This window comes from Ammodytes marinus (genome assembly GCF_949987685.1).
Source record: "Ammodytes marinus genome assembly, chromosome: 11".
Lineage (NCBI taxonomy): Eukaryota > Metazoa > Chordata > Actinopteri > Uranoscopiformes > Ammodytidae > Ammodytes > Ammodytes marinus.
The window spans coordinates 10,753,865-10,776,258 of NC_137215.1; the positions used below are offsets into that span (position 1 = coordinate 10,753,865).

The following is a 22,394-nucleotide window of genomic DNA, read 5'->3' on the forward strand; positions in this document are numbered from 1 at the left end:
TCTCAGAATTCTGACATTAATCTCAGAATTCTGAGAAAAAAGTCAGAATTCTGACTTTAATCTCAGAATTCTGAGAAAAAAAGTCAGAATTCTGACTTTAATCTCAGAATTCTGACTTTTTTCTCAGAATTCTGAGATTAAAGTCAGAATTCTGAGAATAAAGTCAGAATTCTGACTTTTTTCTCAGAATTCTGACTTTTTTTTTTTACTTTTTTTATATACATGAAAAAAAAAAAAAAATCAGAATTCTGAGATTAAAGTCAGAATTCTGACTTTTTTCTCAGAATTCTGAGATTAAAGTCAGAATTCTGAGATTAATGTCAGAATTCTGAGAATAAAGTCAGAACTTTTTTTTTTTTTCATGTGTGGCCCTAATCCTCTTCCGTAAGTATGCGATTCGGAACGCAACCTTATTTTTTTTGATTTGTTGATCCGTGTGAGAACAACCAGTGATGCAACAGATATGTAAGCAAGAGGCAAGTTTGAGGTGCGATGTTATGATGAAATAAACAAGTAAAAGTATGTCCCAATTGTGTACCTACTGCATGCTAACTTGTATGATTAGTTAAAGTATGTGCTGCAGAATAGTAAAAAGAGTGTGCAATTTGGGACGCAGGTTAAAAATCACTTCTGGCTGGTTAAGGTTTTGCATCCTGTAGATGAATGTGAACAAAAACACATTCCTTTGCTCAAACAACAAAAGGAAGAAAACACATAGGGAGTGTACTGAAAGTAGCAACTTTTTTTTTTCCTTTTTGAGATACAACTATTTACATTTAACCAAAGATTGAAACAGGTACAAACATTTTTTTTCTTCCTCTTCCTGCAATTTTTGTTTTTCTCAAATGACAACTCAGAAATATTGTATAAAATAAAAATATCAGCTTCAGGGGGAAAAAAGTAGTCTAAGCATTTTTTAAATGTCCATTAACCTCTATGTACAGGAGTATTTACATTCTAAAATTCCATTTAGACCAGACTTTTGCAAAGTAATTAACAGTAAACACAGTTGCAGTCATGTTCACTGCAGCTTTACAAACCAGGTAAAGCTAATCTGCTTATACAGGTATGGCTGTCATTCAAATCAGTGATCGTACATATGAGTAGTACAAGGCCGAGGCGTTTTCAAAAAAAGGTTCATGTGCATCATTACAGGTAAAATGACACCACAAAAGAATAAATAAATGGGAGCTCAATACATGAAGTCCGATGTAGAAACATCATGATACAATGAGTGTATAAACACAAAGCTACAGGTGGCTGGACGTACAGAAATGTGAAGTCATTAGGAGATCTCTCATGTTGCTTAACAACAGAATTAAAAAAATCCTGTTTTATTACATGCAAGTTGCGATTACATTTTGCATTGGTTCAAGCTAAAGCCATAATTCAGCTAAATCTGTCAATTCAAAGTTCTATTGTCCAGCCACTGAGCTGTGTCACATGGGATGTACTAAACATGGATTGAAACTTTAGACACAAAATGGCATCTCACTAGGTAAAGACTTTGCATTTACAAAAAGGAGAAAGCATTAAATTAAAAATATTTCCAAAAAAAAAATTAACTTCATTACAAATTTAAAAGGAAGCACAACCAGTAAATTCATTAAATCTGTTTATATCTGTGAGTTTAAATGCATACTCTAATTTCATACAGTTGAAATTAAATGATCTAAAACTATAAAATGTGACCAAACGCTAATGGTCAAAGATAGGACATCCGGTCGAAGTCGGTATGTAACGCAGTCCACTAAAAGTAATTCATAACTCAGAGTGTAAAACAAAATGCCCTGAAGGAAAATCATATAATCCAAAAACATTGAGAACGCTCAAGTGACCGACCAACTCGCAGTAAACTAAATGAACGGGCACAAAAAAAAAATCATATCTTAAAAATTCTCTTTCCCTTACACATTCAAGCCAAATGCAAACATGAAGGAAAATGGATGTATGCATTCGATAATCATTGCACACAGGTTTACACATAGAGACGTCATTCTAACACCTGTGAAAATGATTGTATTTCATGCTAATCAATGATTTTACCCTTGGCTTTGATGCGGATGAGCACAGATTAAAATTTAATGACCCATAAAATTTGATTGAGGAAGTTCACACTCCATGCTAAACGACCAAGAATGGAGCCCAGGCAGCAGACTCCTCCTCAGTGGCCTGTTAGCAGTCCAAATCTCTAGGGACACAACAGTCCCGTCTTCACATTCCCCTTCCAACAGAGTATTTTGAAAAAAAAAAAAAAACTTTAGCTTAACCTCTGCACGATTCCCAGTTACCTGAGGATGAATTCTCGAGCTGGTTGTGAATGTTAGTTGAGCAGTATATGAATGGATTTGCACATCGGTCAGCTAGCAGGGCTTTGGTTCAGGCTGTGAAACTTTATCATTTGCGGTACACACACAAACACACACACACACACACACACACACACACACACACACACACACACACACACACACACACACACACACACACACACACACACACACACACACACACACACACACACACACACACACACACACACACACACACACACACACACACACACACACACACACACCCCTTTATGTGTGAAAATTCAAAGGAATCACAGCATTGTGGGATCTGGTCAAGTCAAGGGAATTCTGCTGAGACTCCAATGGCTCCTCTGTAGCGCCTGTCGGGGGTATGGGGGATGCAGAAAGGCCTGGGATCCATTTTAATGTGCAGAGTGTGAGTTCGCTGTGTGGCTGTCTGTTAACAGTTCTCCAGGTAATCGATGGCCCGCGAGATGGACTTCTGTCCTGTGGTGCCCATTGCACACTGTGTGTGCAGACAGAATGAAAAGAGTGTGTGAGTGCAACTGTACTTGTAGAGTTTTAAAACAGACAATGAAGTTTTTGAGGACATTTCAGCTTCTGTTCACTTGAAAAGGCAATATTTATGAAACAGATGGTTCAAGTCTTCAGTTCTGAAGGGATGAGTCACTGCTGCCAAATGCACATCTGTGACTAACTGTTCAGTTTAATATAAATGCTTGTTTTTTTTGGGTTTTTTTTCAAATCATTACATTTTGGATACATAAGAAACATTGAATTGGTAACAATTTATAGGTCTCCAGTATTATATAAAAGCTAATTGCCACTAGAGGCAGTGCAATGGATTGAGGCCCAGCTAAGATGTGGTTGAGAAATATTTGATAGAGCCGAAACTTGAGAACCTTTATATTGAAAGAAAAATAATAAATAATTAAGGATTCCTCTCTCTGTGGTTTAAAGAAATAAAAGCTTCCATTTCCTTCCAAATGTTAACCTTTGTCTGCAATAAGCTGAATGATGGTTCCAAAAAAACTGTGCAAACACTGCAGTTATATCTGAAACTTACAGGAAATCTGGTTTTGTACAGAATTCCTGATCCGCAAAAATGTTTATTTGACAAGCATTCATAAAAGATTACTTTTGCTCAATCGGTCCAACTAAAGGCATGTTTGTACAATTTGCCTGGAGCTAAGGATTGCACATCAAAATATTTAGAGGTATAAAAAGCTCTGGTGTCAAATATCTTTTAGGCAGAAAATCTATTTGACTTGTTACTATTGTATAAACTTTTAGTTCAATTCTAAATGTCCTGCATGTGTCTTGACAGCATCAACACACAATGCAGATGACAGGGGGTTGGTTTGTCATACTCACAGTGAGGTTCATGAAATTCAAGAACTTCTTCAGCATTTCTGTCATGATGGAGAAATCCCCTTTAGGTAGATGCTGTCTCACAGTAGTCACGTTTACCTGAGGGAGAGAAAGGTCAGGTATGAATTCCTTTTAAGTAGGAGACAAAAAAAATCCAATCCTGTTGTTTGTGTGCGTCATATATTCTCACCTGGCTGCCCTGGCAGAGGCAGCCCAGCAGCAGAGCGGTGTAGGAGGCAACAATGCTGTCCTCCATATGCTTGCCTGCATGCTGCAGAGCTACAGTGCACACAAGGGAGAGAGAAAAGGTTCACAATCAAAAGATACATACACTACCTCTTTAGGTGGAGATGCTTTTAAAACACTAATGGTAGAAACTGCTGGATACAGATGGATTTTGGCTTGTAAGCAGTTTTTTTATAGCAAATCTAAAAACAGCTCCTTTCACATGCACCACTTCAAACACACGTCTACCTTTATTTAGGTCCAACTCTTCGTCCTCTTCCTCTTTCTTTTCCTCCTCTTTCTTCTCCTCCTCCGTCTGGCTGTCGGCGGTGGGTTCGGCCGCCACCCACTGGATCTCTCCCGACGTCTCCTGCCACTCGCCGCTTTTGTCCAGTGCCGGCTTAGGCGCCTCGCTGATGAGGTCGTCAGTCTTTGCTTCGGCCAGGATGGCAGCACGTTCCCTCTCCAGGAAAAACTAAGATTAAAAAACAGAGAGAGTGAGAGAAGCACTTGTAAAGCTCCAACACATTTCATAGTGAATTAAGGAATGGCAGTTCAGCATGATAGTCAAGACACTTCCTTAATGGCGAGGTCAGGTAGCAACTGGACTGGGTATGCTAAAAGCTCTGAAACAAGCCTTTAAAGGCCAGGACACACCAGCCCGATAATCGCCGTCGTCAAAAAAAAGACGAATCTGTTTGGTGTGTGCCGTGACGTCGGCCGACGTAGAGGTCGTCGAGCTTGTTTTGAGCCTGTCGGGCGCCGACTGAACATGTTCAATCGGCGGCCGACTGAACATGTTCAATCGGCGGCCGACTGAACATGTTCAATCGGCGGCCGACCGTCTTTCATTTGGAGCAATTTGATTGGTGGAGGGCTAGCGAATCAGTGAAGCCCGGAAGTGAGGCGGGTAGCACAAACAGCTAACAACAGCTAGCCATCGTTTTAATGTGTTTGTTCGTTTCGTTTTGAGAGTACTCACATGCATCAACCCTTGTTGACTGCTCGACACCATGCTCGACACTCTCTGCTAAAAATTGTGCTCTTATGGTCCATAAATATAAATACGTATTTCTATCTATGTTTATGCTCTAGAGAGATGTCCAATCATTTCCGGCTTTCGTATTTTTTCGGGCCACAATACAGATTAGCGCCGCCTGCTGTTGTGGAGACATTACGTCCCGCGAGCGTACGGAAAATAAACAGTCGTCTCGGTGTGTTCTTTGGCCGCGACGGGAAGACTGGAGCTTCCTGAAACGGCCGACTCCATTTTTTGCGTAGTCGGAACATGTCGGACTGGTGTGTCCTGGCCTTAAGTCTTGAAAATGAAGGGCAATGTTGATCACTGATTTATTTGCAATTTCAGGCTTGGAGAAAGACTATGGTTGCAGAGATATCAATAATAAAGCTTTTATTTTTTTCTCAAAAGTTACATTTTGATCTTGAAAGAAAAATCCACAACCGAGTTTACATCGATTTATATTTACTTATTACTTGGTGTTCAAGTTGTCAGCCATATGCAAATTTAGACTAGCGCATTTACTTAAAATGCACTGAAGGGTACAGCTTATGGCAGGGTTTGTAGCACAAAGGGGAAATTTGAAAGTGATGATACAGCATGTAGCATCATCCATATTCATTATGTACCACATAGATGTTTTAACCATCTCCCTGAGAAACAGGTGAAACCCTGGTTCACCTGTTAATACAAAACAAAGTCTTCCTTGAACAAGAAAAACATTGATTTTTCCTTCTCACCACTGCTCAGTCACTTGTTCTGCTCACAGCCTGACTTCAAAAGAAATCATGAAAAACTCCCAGTAACCAAGTAACAACAGAAAAGAAAAGAAAAGAAAAGAAAAGAAAAGAAAAGAAAAGAAAAGAAAAGAAAAGAAAAGAAAAGAAAAGAAAAGAAAAGAAAAGAAAAGAAAAGAAAAGAAAAGAAAAGAAAAGAAAAGAAAAGAAAAGAAAAGAAAAGAAAAGAAAAGAAAAACACAATGACAGCTAAAATATGTATTAATGAGTCCTGGCACGATTCCTACCTTCACAAGGGCAGCCAAAGCACCAGAGATCTCAGGCTTGTCAGCGTCCTCTCCCTCAGTCTCAGCTGTGCTTGTCGGGGCTGATGCCGTGGCTGTGTCTGCCTGTATGGGGTCAGCAGGCTGCATCAGGCTGTCTTCTAGACAGGTGTTGTCCACAGTGTACTCCATGTCCACCAGACAGTGGCGGTTTCTGGAGCTGTACTCCACTAGGTTAATTAGCAAGCCCAGACCCTGGTTTATGCAACAGAATACACACGTAAAACACACAATTACAAATGAGTACACAGAATATATCTTAGCCTGAGAAAATATATATATATTTTTTAAGTTTGTTTTGTTTTATTAAAGAGTGCCTTACCAGTACTCGCACGTCAAAACGCTGCTCCTGGGGGATGTAGCGAGGAACCCGTAGGACGCAATTCAAAGCAGTTACTATTAGCTGTTCCTGCTCACCTGTCTTAGTGCTTCCCCACTCTGCAGATGAAGAAATATCATTACCAACCTAAGCTCATGCTACTCAATGCAATACCCTGCAGAGTACATCAATATTATATTCCATGCCGATACCTATACCCATAGGTATAATTAATAATAATATATTACAATAATAACCCTAAACATCAGACTATTGCAAAAGTATGCTATATAACGTATAAAATATTCAGACTGTTGTTTTATTCAGTGAACTGTGCTTCATTGTTATGCATAGCAGACAAACCGAATAATAAGCCATTATACTCAAGTATTGCCCAGCTCTTGTGAGAGATAGAAAAAAAGTCAACCAACACAGAATATAAAAATGACAAAAACAAAAAGCAAATGCTTAAAATGTCTAGTTGTAAATGGGAATACCATTGTCGTGGGTAAGGTTGAGCAGCACTCCTATGACAGCCCTCATGCAGTCCTCCACCGCTTTGCCCACGTTACTGAAGCTGCAGTGGGGCAGAGCTGAACCCGACAGTGACACAGAGGTGTTGTTTAACGCCCGACTGTACCTCTGGATCATATCCTCACAGTACCGTAATGCCCTGGTCAAAGTAAGGAAAGACATAGTGATGAGAGAAAAGAAAGAAAGCGAGTGTCCACCATTACAGAAATATTCAGTCCAAAATCATTCAGATCCAACTTTGCTGACAATTTTCAATAAAAAATGCTTAAAAATATTTAAATGCTTGTAATTATGGTGACCAGGAAGCTGCTTATGTTATTGGCCATATACATTTAAGGTCTATGCTTAAGTTATTACTGCCTGGTTTGAATATGAAATTAAAAGACATGCCCTCAAAGATCCATAACACCCTCACAGACACAATTTACTATGATTGGTACAATAGTGTTACAAAAAAAGGTAAACCGAACGAACTGTCGCTTTAACAGTAGGTGTGTCAGCATGTGTCTGTGTCCAGTCAATAAATAGCTCTGAACTGTGTCCGCTCACCTGGCAGAGGAGACAATGAGTTGTGACTCTTTGTGGGCGATCAGGTAACCCTGGTTCTCTGGGTTCTGCACCGTCACCTGCTCTCAGAAGATGAAAGGAAAAAGAAAATCAATTGAGGAGAAAAGTTCCTTCAAAAGGCTCAAAAGATAGTCCAGAAACAGAATAGGGAGTGGTGGGGGGCATTAAGTGCTCGAAACAAAGTGGTTTGTGCAACTTGTGAAAAGTTTCCATCCAATTCCCCAGCTCTCAGTACTGAACTACTCTTTTCCTCGAGTGTAGTTCTTGTCTGACTTTGGCGAAAAGAGAACCTTACTTTGGCTGAGCGGTACTTACACTTTCAAGCACTCTCAGGCACCTTTCAGCCCCCCATAAAGACGCTACGAGGCTCTCCTTGTCTTCTTCTTGGCTCAGGTTCTTCACACACTCCACAACTGTGGCAACACAACACACACATAAGGCACATGACTATTAAGACATCTTAGGCCGCTACATGAAAGTAGACAGAAGTTACACCTGGAACTTGGAAAGCAGATGATTGCATGTTTACACATACACAATTACACATGAGACTTGCAAATCACCCACACACTATGTATTATGCATCACACACACACCTTTGTCTACGATATGGTCCAAACCTCCGAGGAGCCGCAGTTCTTCTTTGAACCAATCCCCGGCTCTCTTGGATGTTAGAGAGAGCAGTGTTTCCATGGCAAGGTGACCCGTCTGCAACAGAAATAAACAATAATGTCAAATCTGAAATACTCTTACAGTATCTTTCCAAATGTGCATACATTTCTTTATTTGGCATGACACCCTTTCCCACTGGGAAAATACTTATTTTTTTAATATATAATTATTGCCGAAGTTTCCTGTATTACAATTTGTCAATTTCATAATGATTATCTACATCTAAAATACAAGCTATCTGTCATTCATCAACTTACATATGATAAATCTAATCTAATTTCTATGCATGTCTACATGCTACTGTTCCTTTAAAATGTAACCCAATTAATCTTCCAATAACAGGTGTCCAGTAAATTCTTAAACACACCTTAGGAACACAACAAGTAAAATAAATCATTACCAACTAATTAAGACTGACATTTTACATTCAATCTGACTAATTAGGGATTTCACAGAAACATTTCTAGGGAAGCTACTTAAGTATTTATCAAGATTAGCTTGTTAAAATAATCATTAGAAAAGTAAACAGCTCAGAGAGCAGATGGTGTAGATTCTTGTGTTATTTAAAGGGCCAACCCACCGTGATGTTCTCCAAGTCCAGGTGCTTGTTGTGCACGGTGTCACACAGCTTCCTGATCTTCTCCTTGACCTTCTCCACCTCCTTGGGGGTGAGCTGGTCCTGGTGGGCCGAGTAGTCCTGGTCCACCTCCAGCAGCTTGAGCATCAGCTCCAGACAGGCTCGGTCCAGGTCCATGTTTAGACGATCACGACTCAGAATGTACATCAGGGAAGCCGTGCACAGGCCAAGGTTCTGACAGAAGGACAAGAGAAGGGGGGCTTTTTTTTTTACAACATGGTGGAGGTGGTGTGTGGAGCATTCAGAGGTGAGACAAGGTGTTCAGGGTTTTAAACACTCTGGACCAGTTAAAAAAAAATATGAGGACCTGTCAACCATCACTATAGCATTCTCTTAGTTAGGAAACTTAACTTGGGAGGTTAATAAACTGTCCAAATGTGTGTCCAACCAAGGGATGTTTTAATAGAAATACTGCGCACCAAGAACACATCCCAAAGCTTTGACTTCCATTTCATTATTAACAGAAATGATTCATTAAAGCAATTTAAGAAGACTCAAAATGCAGCTTTGCAATTGTTTTCCAGAAGAAAAACCTTAGGTCATGGTTTATAATACAGTTATGTGTATTAAGCGAGTCAGTGCGGGGTCTCTGCTGTTATTTTTGGATTAAAAGAAACCATTAAGGTTCAAACCCTTCATTCAAAACATACATTAGCTACATTTCAATCTAGGACAAACAGCAGCAATTACTGAGAAGCGGCAAACATATTACTCATTTTCACTCATTTATTCTAGTATTTTAAAGTGGCGAATGAGTTTTACTAACCGGGTGTTGTGGAGCATCACTGAGCATGTTGAAGACCTGCGCCACTTTCCCTCTGGCCCGCAGGTGCATCCTGAAACCGGGCATGGCACACCGCGTGGCCAGGCTGATTATACTGAAAAGAGGAGAGAGAGAGAGGAAAAGAAAAGGATTACTGAAATGCTGGGACTAATGTTTATCAGTCCATCAGTGCAAGAATGACCGATGAGAAGAAATGTGCAGCCCACTTATGAATCAATGACAACAGTTGTGATTTCAATTTGAAACGGGTTTGGTTTTGTATTTCTTCCCTTTTTTCCCCCCCCCATCATATTTTCTCTGCATGTGTTGAAATGTAAAAGCATCCTAAAAAATGAGGCTTTGCTTCCTGCAGCTTTTAATGAATTTAAGTTATCTCTCCTGAGTGGATTCCATTTTCACGAAAGAATTGCTATATTCTTTATGAGACTACAGGACAACATGCTTGATCTATTCTGCATATTTTCCCAAAAGCCAGTGAGATACAAGGTACAATATAGGTACACGTGCCGCCGCTGTAGGGCTCATTACTTTGGTGGTAATTTTAAGAAAACTATTTGTTTTAGTTTAATTCAATTTTGAAAAAATACAAGAATATCAGCAATTGCGGAGCATGCTTGTTGACAAAATCACTTGTTGTCAAAAACAGTGAATATCTACACGTGATCAACTTCCTGTCCATACTGTGTGCGCGGCATAAAAGAAATCTGGTGTTAATACACAGCCTAGGCTCTTAGGGTAAACGGGCATAATGCTAGCTATGGTACATACCAGTTTACAGAGCCTTGGCTGTGAATTACAAATGGATTTTTTTTCACAGACAGGTAGTGGATCACAAGGAGATATTCACTGATTTTGACAACAAGCGCTTTCCACAATTGCCTACACCACCTTTGACTGAGGATTATTGTACAAATATCAAAGCTGTGCTCAACTAACGCAGCTGTTTCTCTAATTGCTGCCTTTATAAAGCAACCCTAGATGTCAAGAAAAAATTGCCATTCATGTTCCATTCATCAAAGGAATCTACATCAGAGCAGACTTGGAGCATTTAAGTGCTACTCTAAAGGACCCCACAAAAAGGCAGTACGTAAGTACTAAGTGTCCACTTACCTAAGGCACCTTGTGTTGAGAGGCTGACTGCTCTTTAGACCTGTCTCCAGGTACTCAAAATCATCGGTGAACTCTTGATTCTCTCCAAACTCCACCACGTCATTGAAGTGCTTCACATGCTGCACCACTGTGTACAGCTGGTGGAAGGGGAAATGGGGTTAATTACAGCTAATTGGAAAGCAGTGCATCTGTCCAGAGACACAATCAGCTCACACAAACACAGCTAGAGAATTGCTCTCATTGTTTAAATTGCTCTCTATTGCTACCATTGGAAGCGATAGCCGACTGTGCTAATACCCCACATCAATAAAAGCTCAGCATGTCATACAGAGTCACCACTCTATGTTTATCAGTAGCAACAGTAATGCTGTGTGTGCACTCGGCGTGACACAGGGGAGGGAGGACCTGGGTTTTAGATAACCACCATTTCACCAGCCATCTGTGGCAAGCCCATCTGTAAATGACAAGCTGTGTGGGAGTTTATATCAACAGTAATAGTCCTCATTGCTACATCCAACCCACAGTGGGGTTCAAATAAACAAAAGTGAACCTGACATGCATCAGATGAATGCCCCCCCTTTTATTGTCTAATCTGCATGAAAAGCAGATCTGCTGTGTATGAATAAGAGAGATTACATCATAGGAGTTCACAAAAAAATACAGCAAAAAGCAAAAACAACTGAGAATTAAACTGCAAAAGACAGTTGGTATGAAAACACCTCGGCATGCTCCAGACTCACCTCTTTGTGCTCCTTCCTGCATTTGAGTGCCGTGACAATATCCTGGTTGAGTCGTGTGGGGAGTGTCTCTGACTTGGTGACTTTGGGCGGCGGTGGAGGGGCTTTGAATAAGCCGTCATCTTTATGGGAGTTGCTGTCCTTGCTGCTGCTGCTGCTGCTGCTCGATAAAATGGCCTGAAGAAGAATAGAGGCGGAAGAAGAAAGGGCTCATACCTAAGTAACAAAATCTGTTTAACGACATGTCCGCAAGATTTACCACAGCTGAATTGTCAACCTTTAATGAGTGTTAACAGATGTAGGGAAGGCGGCGCAAAGTTCAAAAAAAACTTTTTACATCACAGTTGTCAGACTCTGATTAGCTAGTCTCTGAACAACCATTTATTCCACTAAACACAGAATATACAAATAAACTGAATGTGTACAGAAAGCCGCTCATTAGGGCTATTAAACAAAACTGTTTACTACTTAAACCAAAAACATAATATCTAAATTAAGGACAGCAGGGAATGGGGAATTAAACAAATGGTACTCTTTATCGACATTGGCTCAACATAATAACCTGTAATATTGTTTTCCTACTTTGTGCACATGAATGAATTACATACATTTCATTTGGGAACTTTAAACGTCACTTCTTTGCCATTTTCACACTGCAATGTTTGCCTTTATTATACTAAAAAACACAACAACCTCCCAAATGAGTGGGATCTTACCGGAGCAGTTTTTGTTCGTGAAATTGGAGGCACAGGTATCTCTTCAGGCTCGGGTTGGTTCCAGTGGCGAGCGTTGTACACAGCTTTAGCAGGGGACTTGAGGAAGAAGAATGTGTTAAGTAAGCTTTAACACGAAGCAAGTATCACCATCAATACATTGACAAAGACTATACAGAAACCCTTTCATGATAATAATCACCATAAACCACGCATGCACAAAGCCTAACATATTGTTGGAAAATAGCACGAGTGAACATTGGATGAACATTGACTTTGCACGATGAATTCACGATGATACACCGAGACAACAGCAGACTCAGTTTGGAGAACAGTCCCCAAGCAGCAAAAGAAAACATTTCCTGAGAATGACACATGGTGTGACTCAGTTATACATTGCAAAGACAACCCACAGAGCTTTAGCTTTCTCCACAAAATAACCCAAAGCCACTAAAAAACATGATCTACAAAAGCAGGAGAAATTGGGCATTATTCAAAATACCACAAATCAAATAAGCGTTACTCATATAAATATGAGCCAGAAGAAAGGGTCTTATTCAAACCCAATGCATAGGAAGACCCCCTATATATGCTACTTAGGGTTGCAAAGGGGTGGAAAGTTTCCGGTAAATTACCGGAAACTTTCCGGAAACTTTCCATGGGAACTTTCGCTCAGGAATTTTGGGAATATTCGATTTTTGGGAATTGACTTGAAATTGGGGGAAATTTAATGGACTATCATATTCAAACTTAAATGTAGTTCAAATGTTCAAATGTGTGTCTTCAAAAGTCTTGTGCTCTGGGCTTAATGTAGCCTCAATGCTCCAGGGTTCTAGAAATCATCTGTGCATGTGATGGAGGAATGCACAGTGCATGTAGGGGGCGTGGCCTCAATACCCCTGCAGTAAGCAGTGTGCTGTGTGCATGTGATTGAGGAAAAGCACATATTCTCAAGTGTGAAAGCATGAAAGCTGGTTTATTTAGTCAAGAATATGCTAAATATACATTTCCCCCAACTATATTTAAAATCACTGTTAAGGTCAAACCTTAAATTTGTTAAATTTTTGGTTTATTCCCGTTAATTCCCATTAATTCCCAAAATTCCCGTTAATTCCCTTGGAAAGTTTCCAACTTTGAAAATTCCCGGAATTTTGCAACCCTAATGCTACTGAACATGCATTTAACCATGTGAAGCAGCTGTCACAAGTTAACCTCTAGGCATGTAGTCTGCAACAGTAATAGCAGTTCTAGAACACTAATGCCAAATCACAGAATTTCATTAAATAAAATGACATCCAAAGCAATTGAGTATTCAGTACTTGCTCACTTGTCTCTAGTGCTCTCCTCTCTCCTATTAACTCGGCCTATTTTCAGACAAGCTGGGCATTCTCTTATGTAAATGTCATTTAACTTCAAATCGCAATAAAATAAATGTTGGTTGAAAGCCAAGCAGTGTCAGACCCAAGACAATTGCTGGTCGGGAGGAATGACCCTAGTGATGAAGGCAGATAAGAAGAAAAAATGACTTTTGAGTGAAAGCAGGCTGAGACACCCACAGCACCGTATCTAGTGAGCTCATGTACCTTTTTGGGTCCGCTGAAGATCTTTTTGGCTTTATTGCCAGTGTCCTTGGACTTGTCCCCTGGCTTCCCTGAACGACCTTTCTGCCCGTCAGGGCCGCCAAGGCTTGGGTCCTCAGAGTAGTCAAAAGCATCTGTCAAAAGCATGAAACAAGTACCATTTGTGAGTTGACTGGACTGATATTGTTTATTCATTTGTTGTATAGTAATTAATCCAACCTCCTTACATTTTTGGGAAAAAGTGCATATTTTAGTAGCATCTGTCTTAAACTGGAGTATTAACAAAAATCACCAAACCTGCACAGAGGTTAACTCTGACATGAATTAAGAAGTAATGAGTTGAGCATGTCTATTTAGGTGAAGGATGAGCTGACCTGTATTGCTGCTGGCCTGGCTGTCCTGAGAGTCACTGGTGTGAGGGCTGTCCACACTGGAGCTGAGAGCGGCCAGGGCTGCGGCCGCCTTCTTGGCCTTCTTCTTGTCTTTGGCCTGAGAGCTCTCCTCGTCATCATCGCTGTCACTCTCACTCAGGTCGTCAAAGCCAAAGTACTTGATCTTGTAGCTGCTCTTGCCGGCCTCTGTGGCCTCTTGGCTCGCCTGGTCCTCTTTGTCCTCAAAGCCAAAAAACTCTAGCTTGGTCTCAGTCTTGGTCTTCTTGGTCTTTGTCTGGGTGGGTCTGAACCTGCGAAGACACAGGGAGATGATTTGTTTTTTTTTGTTTGCTTGTATTGTCAATGTTATTTTTACTGAGACTCTGGGAAAGAGGAGGGAAACTGGAGCTGTGTGAACAAACATTTAGAACTAAAGTTATACTCTGCCAGATGTTTTATCTAGTTAACTGTCTTTTAAGTTCCTATCTATCAAATACTGAGTTAAAACAATGGTGATTGAGCATATGGCCCACTGATGAAAGCTCTTGTATTTGCTGCTTTGCCCAGCTATACTATCGGAGTAGCCGTGTCTTAAATTCCCGATTTTCCACGTACAGTCGAACACAGCATGCATGCCTGGGCGAGTGTTCTCACTGCTGAGTGCCAAATGCTGTAGCGATTTGATACAGACTCTCTGTGTCACTATGTACTTCTCATAACTTCTGTGTCACAATGTTGGATCAGAACACATGGAGAAAGCATTCTGCAGGTAAGATCTGCCAATATACTGACTTCATACAGTCAATAATGTTCGGCTTTGAAAGAAACTCTGGTCCAGAAGGGCCTGCATTTACATTTACCACCACTAGAAATGGCAGATTACAGCTTTAAGATTCATCTAAGGAATCCAAGCCTCATTGTTTACCAATTTGCCAGTTGTGATTTTTTTTTTAAATCTTTAAATAAGCTTACCCCATTCTTGTACTATTTCAGAATCCCACTTGACTAATGCAAAAATGTTTATGGATCTCAAATCACCATCAAGCAACAACACAAACTCTTAACAGCAAGTACCACTTCCAAGTAACGTACATACAATATAAGCCTTTTAACACTGCACGTTATCATTGAATACAACCTCTAGATTGACACCATTTTGTAACTGCAGAGACACTTCCATACCTGATGTGATAACATAAACTGAATGACTGAATGTCTTTTTTCAGACAGCTATATTAATATATCTATTAGACTGTGCATTGTTATCCTCACAATCTGGACATATGATACAATCCTAATATGGGATAAACAGGGGAGTACAATACAAACGCTATTTTCACAATTTGTGACTCATTTTACTGTGTTACTAGAATATCTGCAGGCGTGCAAAATCCTGAATGACTCACACATGACCAGCAATGTATAAAAGCTTAGAAATATACCAAATAAGAATTCTGTTCAAATGATTGGAGAAAATGTTGGGATAATATTTGTGTCCACATGTCCTATCCTTACAATTCAAATACCAGAGTGACTTCAATCTACAACAAAATTATTTGAAAGTAAAACATTTTCTTTCTTTAGAAAGGTTCTCCATAAATAACACACAAATAGAAAAGACTTACCTAATAGTTTTGGGTGGGGGAGCGTCTGTCTTCTTCTTCATCTGACCAGCTGCTCCAAGGTCAGAAGGGGCAGCTGGAGTAACCACCATTTCATCAATGCTCCGCTCTATTGAATCCTGGATAGTGACGTTGCACACAGACAGACAGGAAGGGTGCAGTACGGTGTAGTCCCGCACCCTCCCGCCACCCCTGCCAGCAGGCTTGGCTGCCGGTTTAGCATTGGCAGCAGTACTACTTGCATTAGCAGAAAGGACACTGTTGGGTTTAACTTGGGCACTCGCTGCTGTTTCAGTGGGCTTGCTGCTGTCGTTTTCTGCAGGTTCGGAGGATGCTTTGTTAGGCTTGTTGGGCCGCTGGTATTTCTTGCAGTTGGAGGCCCTTAGGGTAAACGGGGAAGGGGGAACGTTGTCCACTGGTTCTGGTTGAGGTTCCGGCTCAGCGCTTTTCATCTCTTCTGAAGGCAGTTGATCACAAGAGGTTTGGAAGTCACCGCTTCCACCTGGTGCATCAATGGATGGTTTGAGGGAGGCGTTTATATTAGGAGAGGAGGACATGAAGCGCTGGGAAACTGACACGTTCTGCACAGCAGAATGGGATGTGTTGGACTGAGAGGTCTTGCTTGCAGGTCTCTGGTTGCCGTACCAGGGCTGGTTATTTTTAAGAATTTTCACATCACATGCTTGCTTGCCTATAAATAGAGAAGACAATTACAGATGGTCAAAAAATAGTTGACATTGCAACAACATGGTAAAGCAGATACATATTGAGATGACAAGACAACCGAATGTAAACTAACTGATGTGACATTAGGCAATCAGGGGCGCACATTAAGTTGTATTTCTTACTTGTGAACATGGTTGTTGAGCTTGCCGAGCCCTGTGCAGTCACAACGGCGGCTGTCCCACTGCCCTGCACTGTGGTCGGCTTTGCCACGTCCCCCTCATTGGCTTTCGCCTGGGACACACTTTGTGAGGTAACAGTCTTGGACTCATCATCACTGTCAAACCCGAATGGGTCCTCTTCACTGTCGCTGTCCTCAAGCCTTGGCCTCTTGGGAAGCTCAGCAACGTCAGGTTTTAACTGAGGCCTTTTGGCCCCCAACTTGGCCTTGTAGGTGGTCTCCCCCCATTTGGTGCTCAGTGTGGGCTTTTTATTGGAGAAAACCTCTTCAAATTTTGAATTGGCCTCACCTCCCTTGCGGCAGTACGTTTTACCGAATCTGGATGTCATGTCGGCAGCTCTATGTTACATATTCCCTGTGAACAGAGGCAAGGATCGTTTAACATACCAGTTAAATATGCTAGAACTTGTTGTATTGTTGATAGGAGCCTGAGATATAACAATTTCATTGCCAGTGACTGCTCTTGTACTTCGTGTGCATAGGACAAATCTTGATTTGAGTCAAGTTAATTGTACAAACGTCAGGCAAAGCAAATCAAGTCTGAAGGTATCTATCATATGCACAACAAACACAGGCGCAATGGTAAGCAACGGAACCCCTACAACAATGATATAACATACACAAAAAAGAGAAGAACATACCACAGAGTCTAGGCATAGAAAAGACAATTGTGAAGGGACCTAAAATATAAAAATATGTAAAACATATCTACATATATACAATATGCTTTGCTACTGTACAGTTTGTTATTCTCAATTGAGAAGCACTTAATACTATGTTATTATATCAAAAATCAAGTTAAAGATGTATTAACTAAAGCGTTTGTAACTGCTGACGTTCATTAAAAGCAGTATTGAATCATGTTTCAAACAAACAAACAAAATAGATTACTTGTTATTCTATAATCACACTGGAGAGGTTGTAATAAATAACTTGGCGTTAGCTCGTAAGTCTTGTGTCAACTATTGGCTTATAACAAACCAAGTTAGCACGAGCTTAAGCTATCTGGCTAGCTCACGCTGCAAAGCTTTCAAACATTATCGGTCGTGTTTGTATGAAGGTACAGCGGTTTAGATTAGTTTTGGCATAACTTGAACTTAGTTTCATTACCCAACACTACACTGGCAGGACAGCTAACTTACCCTACGTGTGTTAACCCCTAGCTAGGCCTGCTATGGCTTGTAAAGTTACGACAAAGTTAGCAGTTAGCCATTAGCTTCACTGCTGCTAAACTATGCTAGCGTTAGTGCCGTGTTTACATTTCACACCCGGCTGCAGCAAATGTGGGGAATCCTGGGACATAAAACGGATTCAGTGATTTTACGAATTTCAGTACAGAGATTGAGGTTTAAAAGCGTAGTGGGCAGACAAGCAAAGCAGCAAACTGTGTTTACCTTGCAACTCGAGCTAAACGTCCGCTTGTGTTGTAGCCGGTTGGGCCTGATCTCCCACTCGCGCACAATCAAGCGGGTAAAGTGTGTTCAGCGCGGGAGAAACTACACTATAAACACATCTCCGATCCCGATATGTCCCCGAAGCAATGCTGGTGACTGAAGAAAAGCGGCCAAAACGCAGCCGTGGCTATAAGAGTGTAAATATTGTGGATAATCCGGACTTTTTGCATACTGTGGCGCTACAGACGGCCATTAAAACATCCCCTCCCTCTACGCTTTCTTCTTCTTCTTCTTTTTGGGTTTTTTTTGGCGGACGGCAACCAGCTTCAGGTCGCATTACCGCCACCTACTATGTTGGAGTGTGAACCGGAGTTAACTACCCCTCTAACTAAATTCTCCCCATCAATCCTGTCACCCTCAAATATTTAAATAATTTCCCTACCCCCTCTTCAAATAAACTTTTTAAACTAAACTCCCCAATTCCCATTTCCCTTAGTTCCCCTTTTAATGTTTCCCGTACTTGTGTGTATTCCCTGCAATCCATAATGACGTGCCTGACTGACTCCTCTTGGTCTAAGCAGCTTCCACACCTACCTGTAGGGTGTTTATTAATTAGATGCAGTGTCTTGTTTAACCCAGTATGCCCTACCCTCAATCTTGTTAAAATTTTCTCCTCTTTAGCACTCCTTTTAGTAATTTTCCTTATGTTCACCTTATCCTGAATTGAATAAAGATGCCTTCCTGTCACTTCTGTATCCCATTCACGTTGCCATTCTTTTATAACGTTTCTCTTAATTATATCCCTTATTTCTGATTTGCTAAATGAAATGCCCATTATGTTGCCCTGCTTCAATGACTGTTTTGCCAACGAATCCGCTATTTCATTCCCTTTAATCCCTCTGTGAGCTGGAATCCACAGAAATGCTATTATTACCCCCCTTCTTTTAACTCTAATCAATGTTTCATATATTTCATGCACAATATCTTGTCTGCTGTTGGAATGACATGCTTGCAACGACACCAACGCAGAACTTGAATCTGAACATATTAGAAACTTCCCTACGTTTTCCTGCTCTATCCTTTGTAGTGCTATCAGAATACCCAACAACTCCACTGTGTAAACTGATAAATGATGTGATGTTCTCCTATTGACCGAAATTTGTACTGATGGAATAGTGAATGCAAACCCTGTACTCCCTGTATCTGGATCTTTTGACCCGTCTGTGTATACTGGTGCATATGCTTGATACTGCATTTGGATCCTATTCTCCACTAACTCACCTATATTTCCAGAAAAGGTATGGATTTTCTCCAACAAACTTAAATCAATTGTGACAGATGGGAATAACCAAGGTGGTGTTCTTGAAATTGCTACTGAAGGACTGAATGATTTCTGATGTACCCCAAAATCCATAGCCACTTTCTCACTGGTCCATGCAAAACACAGTTGCTTAGCCCTGTCCCTCTCCCAGCATGGCTGCAGTACCTTTTTAGTTGGGTGTCTGTCCTCACTATGCCCTTGAAGGTTTGTCCAGTAGTTAGCTCTCAGCTGCTTCCTTCTAATGTGCAGCGGCATCTCCCCCATCTCTACCTGGAGAGCAGACACAGGGGTTGTTCTATATGCACCACAGCACAGCCTTAAGGCCTGAGTTTGAATCACCTCCAATTTCTTTAATGAGGTTTTTGCTGCTGACCCATACGCTATACACCCATATTCTAAAACAGATCTAATCAAAGCTATATAAATATTTCTAATAGCAGACCTGCTTGCCCCCCATTCTGACCCTGTTAAGCACCTCATTACATTCAAAATCTTTTTACATGATTTAGTACTTATCTTATCAATATGAACATTCCATGTTAATTTAGCATCAAACCACATACCTAAAAACTTAAAGACCTTCACCTGTTCTATAACCTGTCCATACATTTTGATCTGTTTATTAACCCCTCTTTTCCTGGTGAACATTACTGTTCTTGTTTTTTCCACTGAAAATTTGAACCCCCATGAATATGACCACTTTTCAACCATATTAACTGCCTCTTGTATTTTCCCTATAATGTGATTAGTATTTCTCCCTCTACGCTCCCTGGCAAATCCCCCATGTAGTGCGCTGCAAGCAGCCGAATAGCCAATCAGCGGGGTCGTGCTTTGAGACTCCGTCAGTAAACGTGGCTGTGATTGGTTATCAACAGAAACCATAATACACAACAGGGGGCGCTAGAGGACAATTTTAGTTAATTTAATCCCGTCATGCATGAATTACAATAAACTCGGTCAGGATTGTACTTTTCATGGATGAAAACAATTAAATGTATTTGTTAAAACACATTTTCAACGAGTTTTTAAATTAAATAATATATAATTCACAAACCAATTAATACATTTTTTGAAAAGTGTTACAATTGGCTATAGGCTACAAATATTATAATATATAATCCACTGTTGTGGTTGATGTGCAACTATTCATTAAACCCCATTAATGTACAAGAAAAAATTAAAGGGTTAAACCTGAAGATGTGCCAAAGAGAAATAGGACACATGGTGTCTTTTTCTGCTGAGAATCATTGCACTTCACCACAATAACCCATTCATAACTAAAATCAATACATGGGTTTAAAAAATGGCTCTAAATATATGTACTTACACTATTTCTTAATATTTAGTCATAATTCCTAAATAGCCTGAATTAAAAAGCACAAACAATATTTAAAATGGCCAAATCACTGAAATATCAAAACATAATGTAAGCTGGTATAATGGGGAATAGTGTTCAAGAACATGTTCAAATGAAAACTCTTCACATGTAGCCTAAGTGAGAAGATATTTCTACCTTTTTTGTTTGTTTGTTTGTTTGTTTTTAGATTTTCTGTCATTTGAGTGGACCTAAATTTGACAATCTGAAGGTGCATGAGCAGCATTTAGAGGTTCAATCTAGTCTGCCAAAGAAAAGAAAAAAAAGCTCAGTTCACTTTCATCGTATCATTAACGTTTTATTTTTACCACAGTCTTACAATGATTTTGCCCTGTCAAAAACACAACAAAACATTTTTAAAGATGTGTTTAACGTGTACTATACTTTAATATAATTCCTATCCACGTTGTAATTACAATATAATCATGTTTTGTCTTATAACAATCCATAGAAAAGCAACAGCTTACAGTACAGCCATGCTTTATTGTTGTGTTCTCACTGACTGGACCACATGTTGTGACACCTGCAGCATTCTGAAACCAAAAGCATATGGATCGCCAACACTATCTGGCACTGGTCTGGGGCACAGATGGTGTCAAGTGGATGAATAGTGGGTTATAAACAACCTAGGTCTGCGGGGCAAAGTAATCCCAACTGTATCAACACTGAAATGATCACCACTCAGCTTAGATATACACACAACGTCTCCTTCACAAATGGAAACCCTTCAAAACAAGAGGCACCTTCAAATGGCTAGTCTTAGTTCAAGAACAGAGGGACTGTTAATCACATGGGCAGCATTTGAAACGTTTTTCTCCATCTCAACCCAAAGAAAACAAAATAACATAACATATTCCGTGGTCTGAAGAAGAGTTTGCTGCATGTATTGGGTCTGAGAGAGACTGTCACTCCACATCAAGGCTCAGATGTGATGAGGTAATATGGCCATGCCCTGGATGAGTGATGGCTTGGACCTCAGGTCTTGGCAGTCTTTCAGTAATAACTTCATTTATAGGCAAGTTCTGCCACTGAGTCCAATGCTGCTGCATGTACTGTAATATCTATGAATGTTTCAGGTGTCACGGAATACATGAGTCAGGAATCGGTGCGACTGCCAAATGAAATAAAAACATTGGATTTTAAACTTTGTGTGTAACATCTGCCTGAAATCTTTTACAACATAGTCTAACGGGTAAATGAAAAATGAGAGCTGCAACACAGATACAGAACCATAAGATGGCAGCAACACTTTCCATCACGCTACTGTCTTTTTTCCCCCTTATTTTTCAAACTTTCACCCTTTTGGCCTCAGACCGCAGATTTAAAAATGTATCAATTAATGTTTGAAACGAGCCAAAATAGGTTATAATGTCCAGTAGATCTGTGTAACGTGTGATTATGATACTTGCCAGTGGGCTGCTGAATATCATGGGAAAGCATTTTGTGTAATAGCTTCCATGTGGGGTATGGGAATGGAGAAAAGGGTGTGAAGAATAATCATCATCTGGTTATTAGAGGTCTGAAATTCAATTGTGAAAACGGAGGAGCTGCACTGCTGGATCACAAAAGATGTTTGTCTTCTTGAAATTTGTTTGCTGACAGTGCATGGAGCCTAACCTTTCATTTAAGTTTTGCTGGGGTTACAATGAAGAAAAACAAACATTTGTCCGCTGCAGATTTCACATATAATGAAACTGTTTCTGTCAGAGACAGAGAACTTCCTGTAAATCCCAAAACTGTTTGTAGTGCGCTGTGGTTTATCCAG

The 22,394-nt window shown here is 40.3% G+C and overlaps 1 protein-coding gene across 1 annotated transcript; it reads right to left on the reverse strand.

Moving 5' to 3' along the window:
- Window positions 1–765: 765 nt before the first annotated feature.
- wapla (WAPL cohesin release factor a) lies at window positions 766–18,186 on the reverse strand. Its single transcript, XM_080036426.1, has 20 exons — window positions 17,934–18,186; window positions 16,484–16,894; window positions 15,639–16,326; window positions 14,017–14,324; window positions 13,646–13,776; window positions 12,066–12,161; window positions 11,353–11,526; window positions 10,613–10,749; window positions 9,485–9,596; window positions 8,662–8,892; window positions 8,006–8,117; window positions 7,725–7,822; window positions 7,392–7,468; window positions 6,806–6,981; window positions 6,312–6,427; window positions 5,954–6,184; window positions 4,161–4,386; window positions 3,877–3,965; window positions 3,690–3,785; window positions 766–2,820 (listed from the first exon to the last, which is right to left on the reverse strand). The coding sequence occupies exons 2-20, from the start codon at window positions 16,866–16,868 to the stop codon at window positions 2,755–2,757; spliced, it is 3,549 nt and encodes a 1,182-aa protein (XP_079892552.1). The 5' UTR covers window positions 16,869–16,894; window positions 17,934–18,186; the 3' UTR covers window positions 766–2,754.
- Between the last annotated feature and the right edge of the window lie 4,208 nt (window positions 18,187–22,394).

What these genes read in the sequence shown, in the direction of transcription:
- wapla (XM_080036426.1), bottom strand. Translation starts at nt 16,868, where the DNA reads ATGACATCCAGATTCGGTAAAACGTACTGCCGCAAGGGAGGTGAGGCC. An exon ending in GTGATGCTCCACAACACCCG is followed by an intron (nt 8,893 to 9,484) that starts GTTAGTAAAACT and finishes TCCTTCTGTCAG; the next exon opens with AACCTTGGCCTGTGCACGGC. An exon ending in CTTTGGCTGCCCTTGTGAAG is followed by an intron (nt 4,387 to 5,953) that starts GTAGGAATCGTG and finishes TTTTAATCTTAG; the next exon opens with TTTTTCCTGGAGAGGGAACG.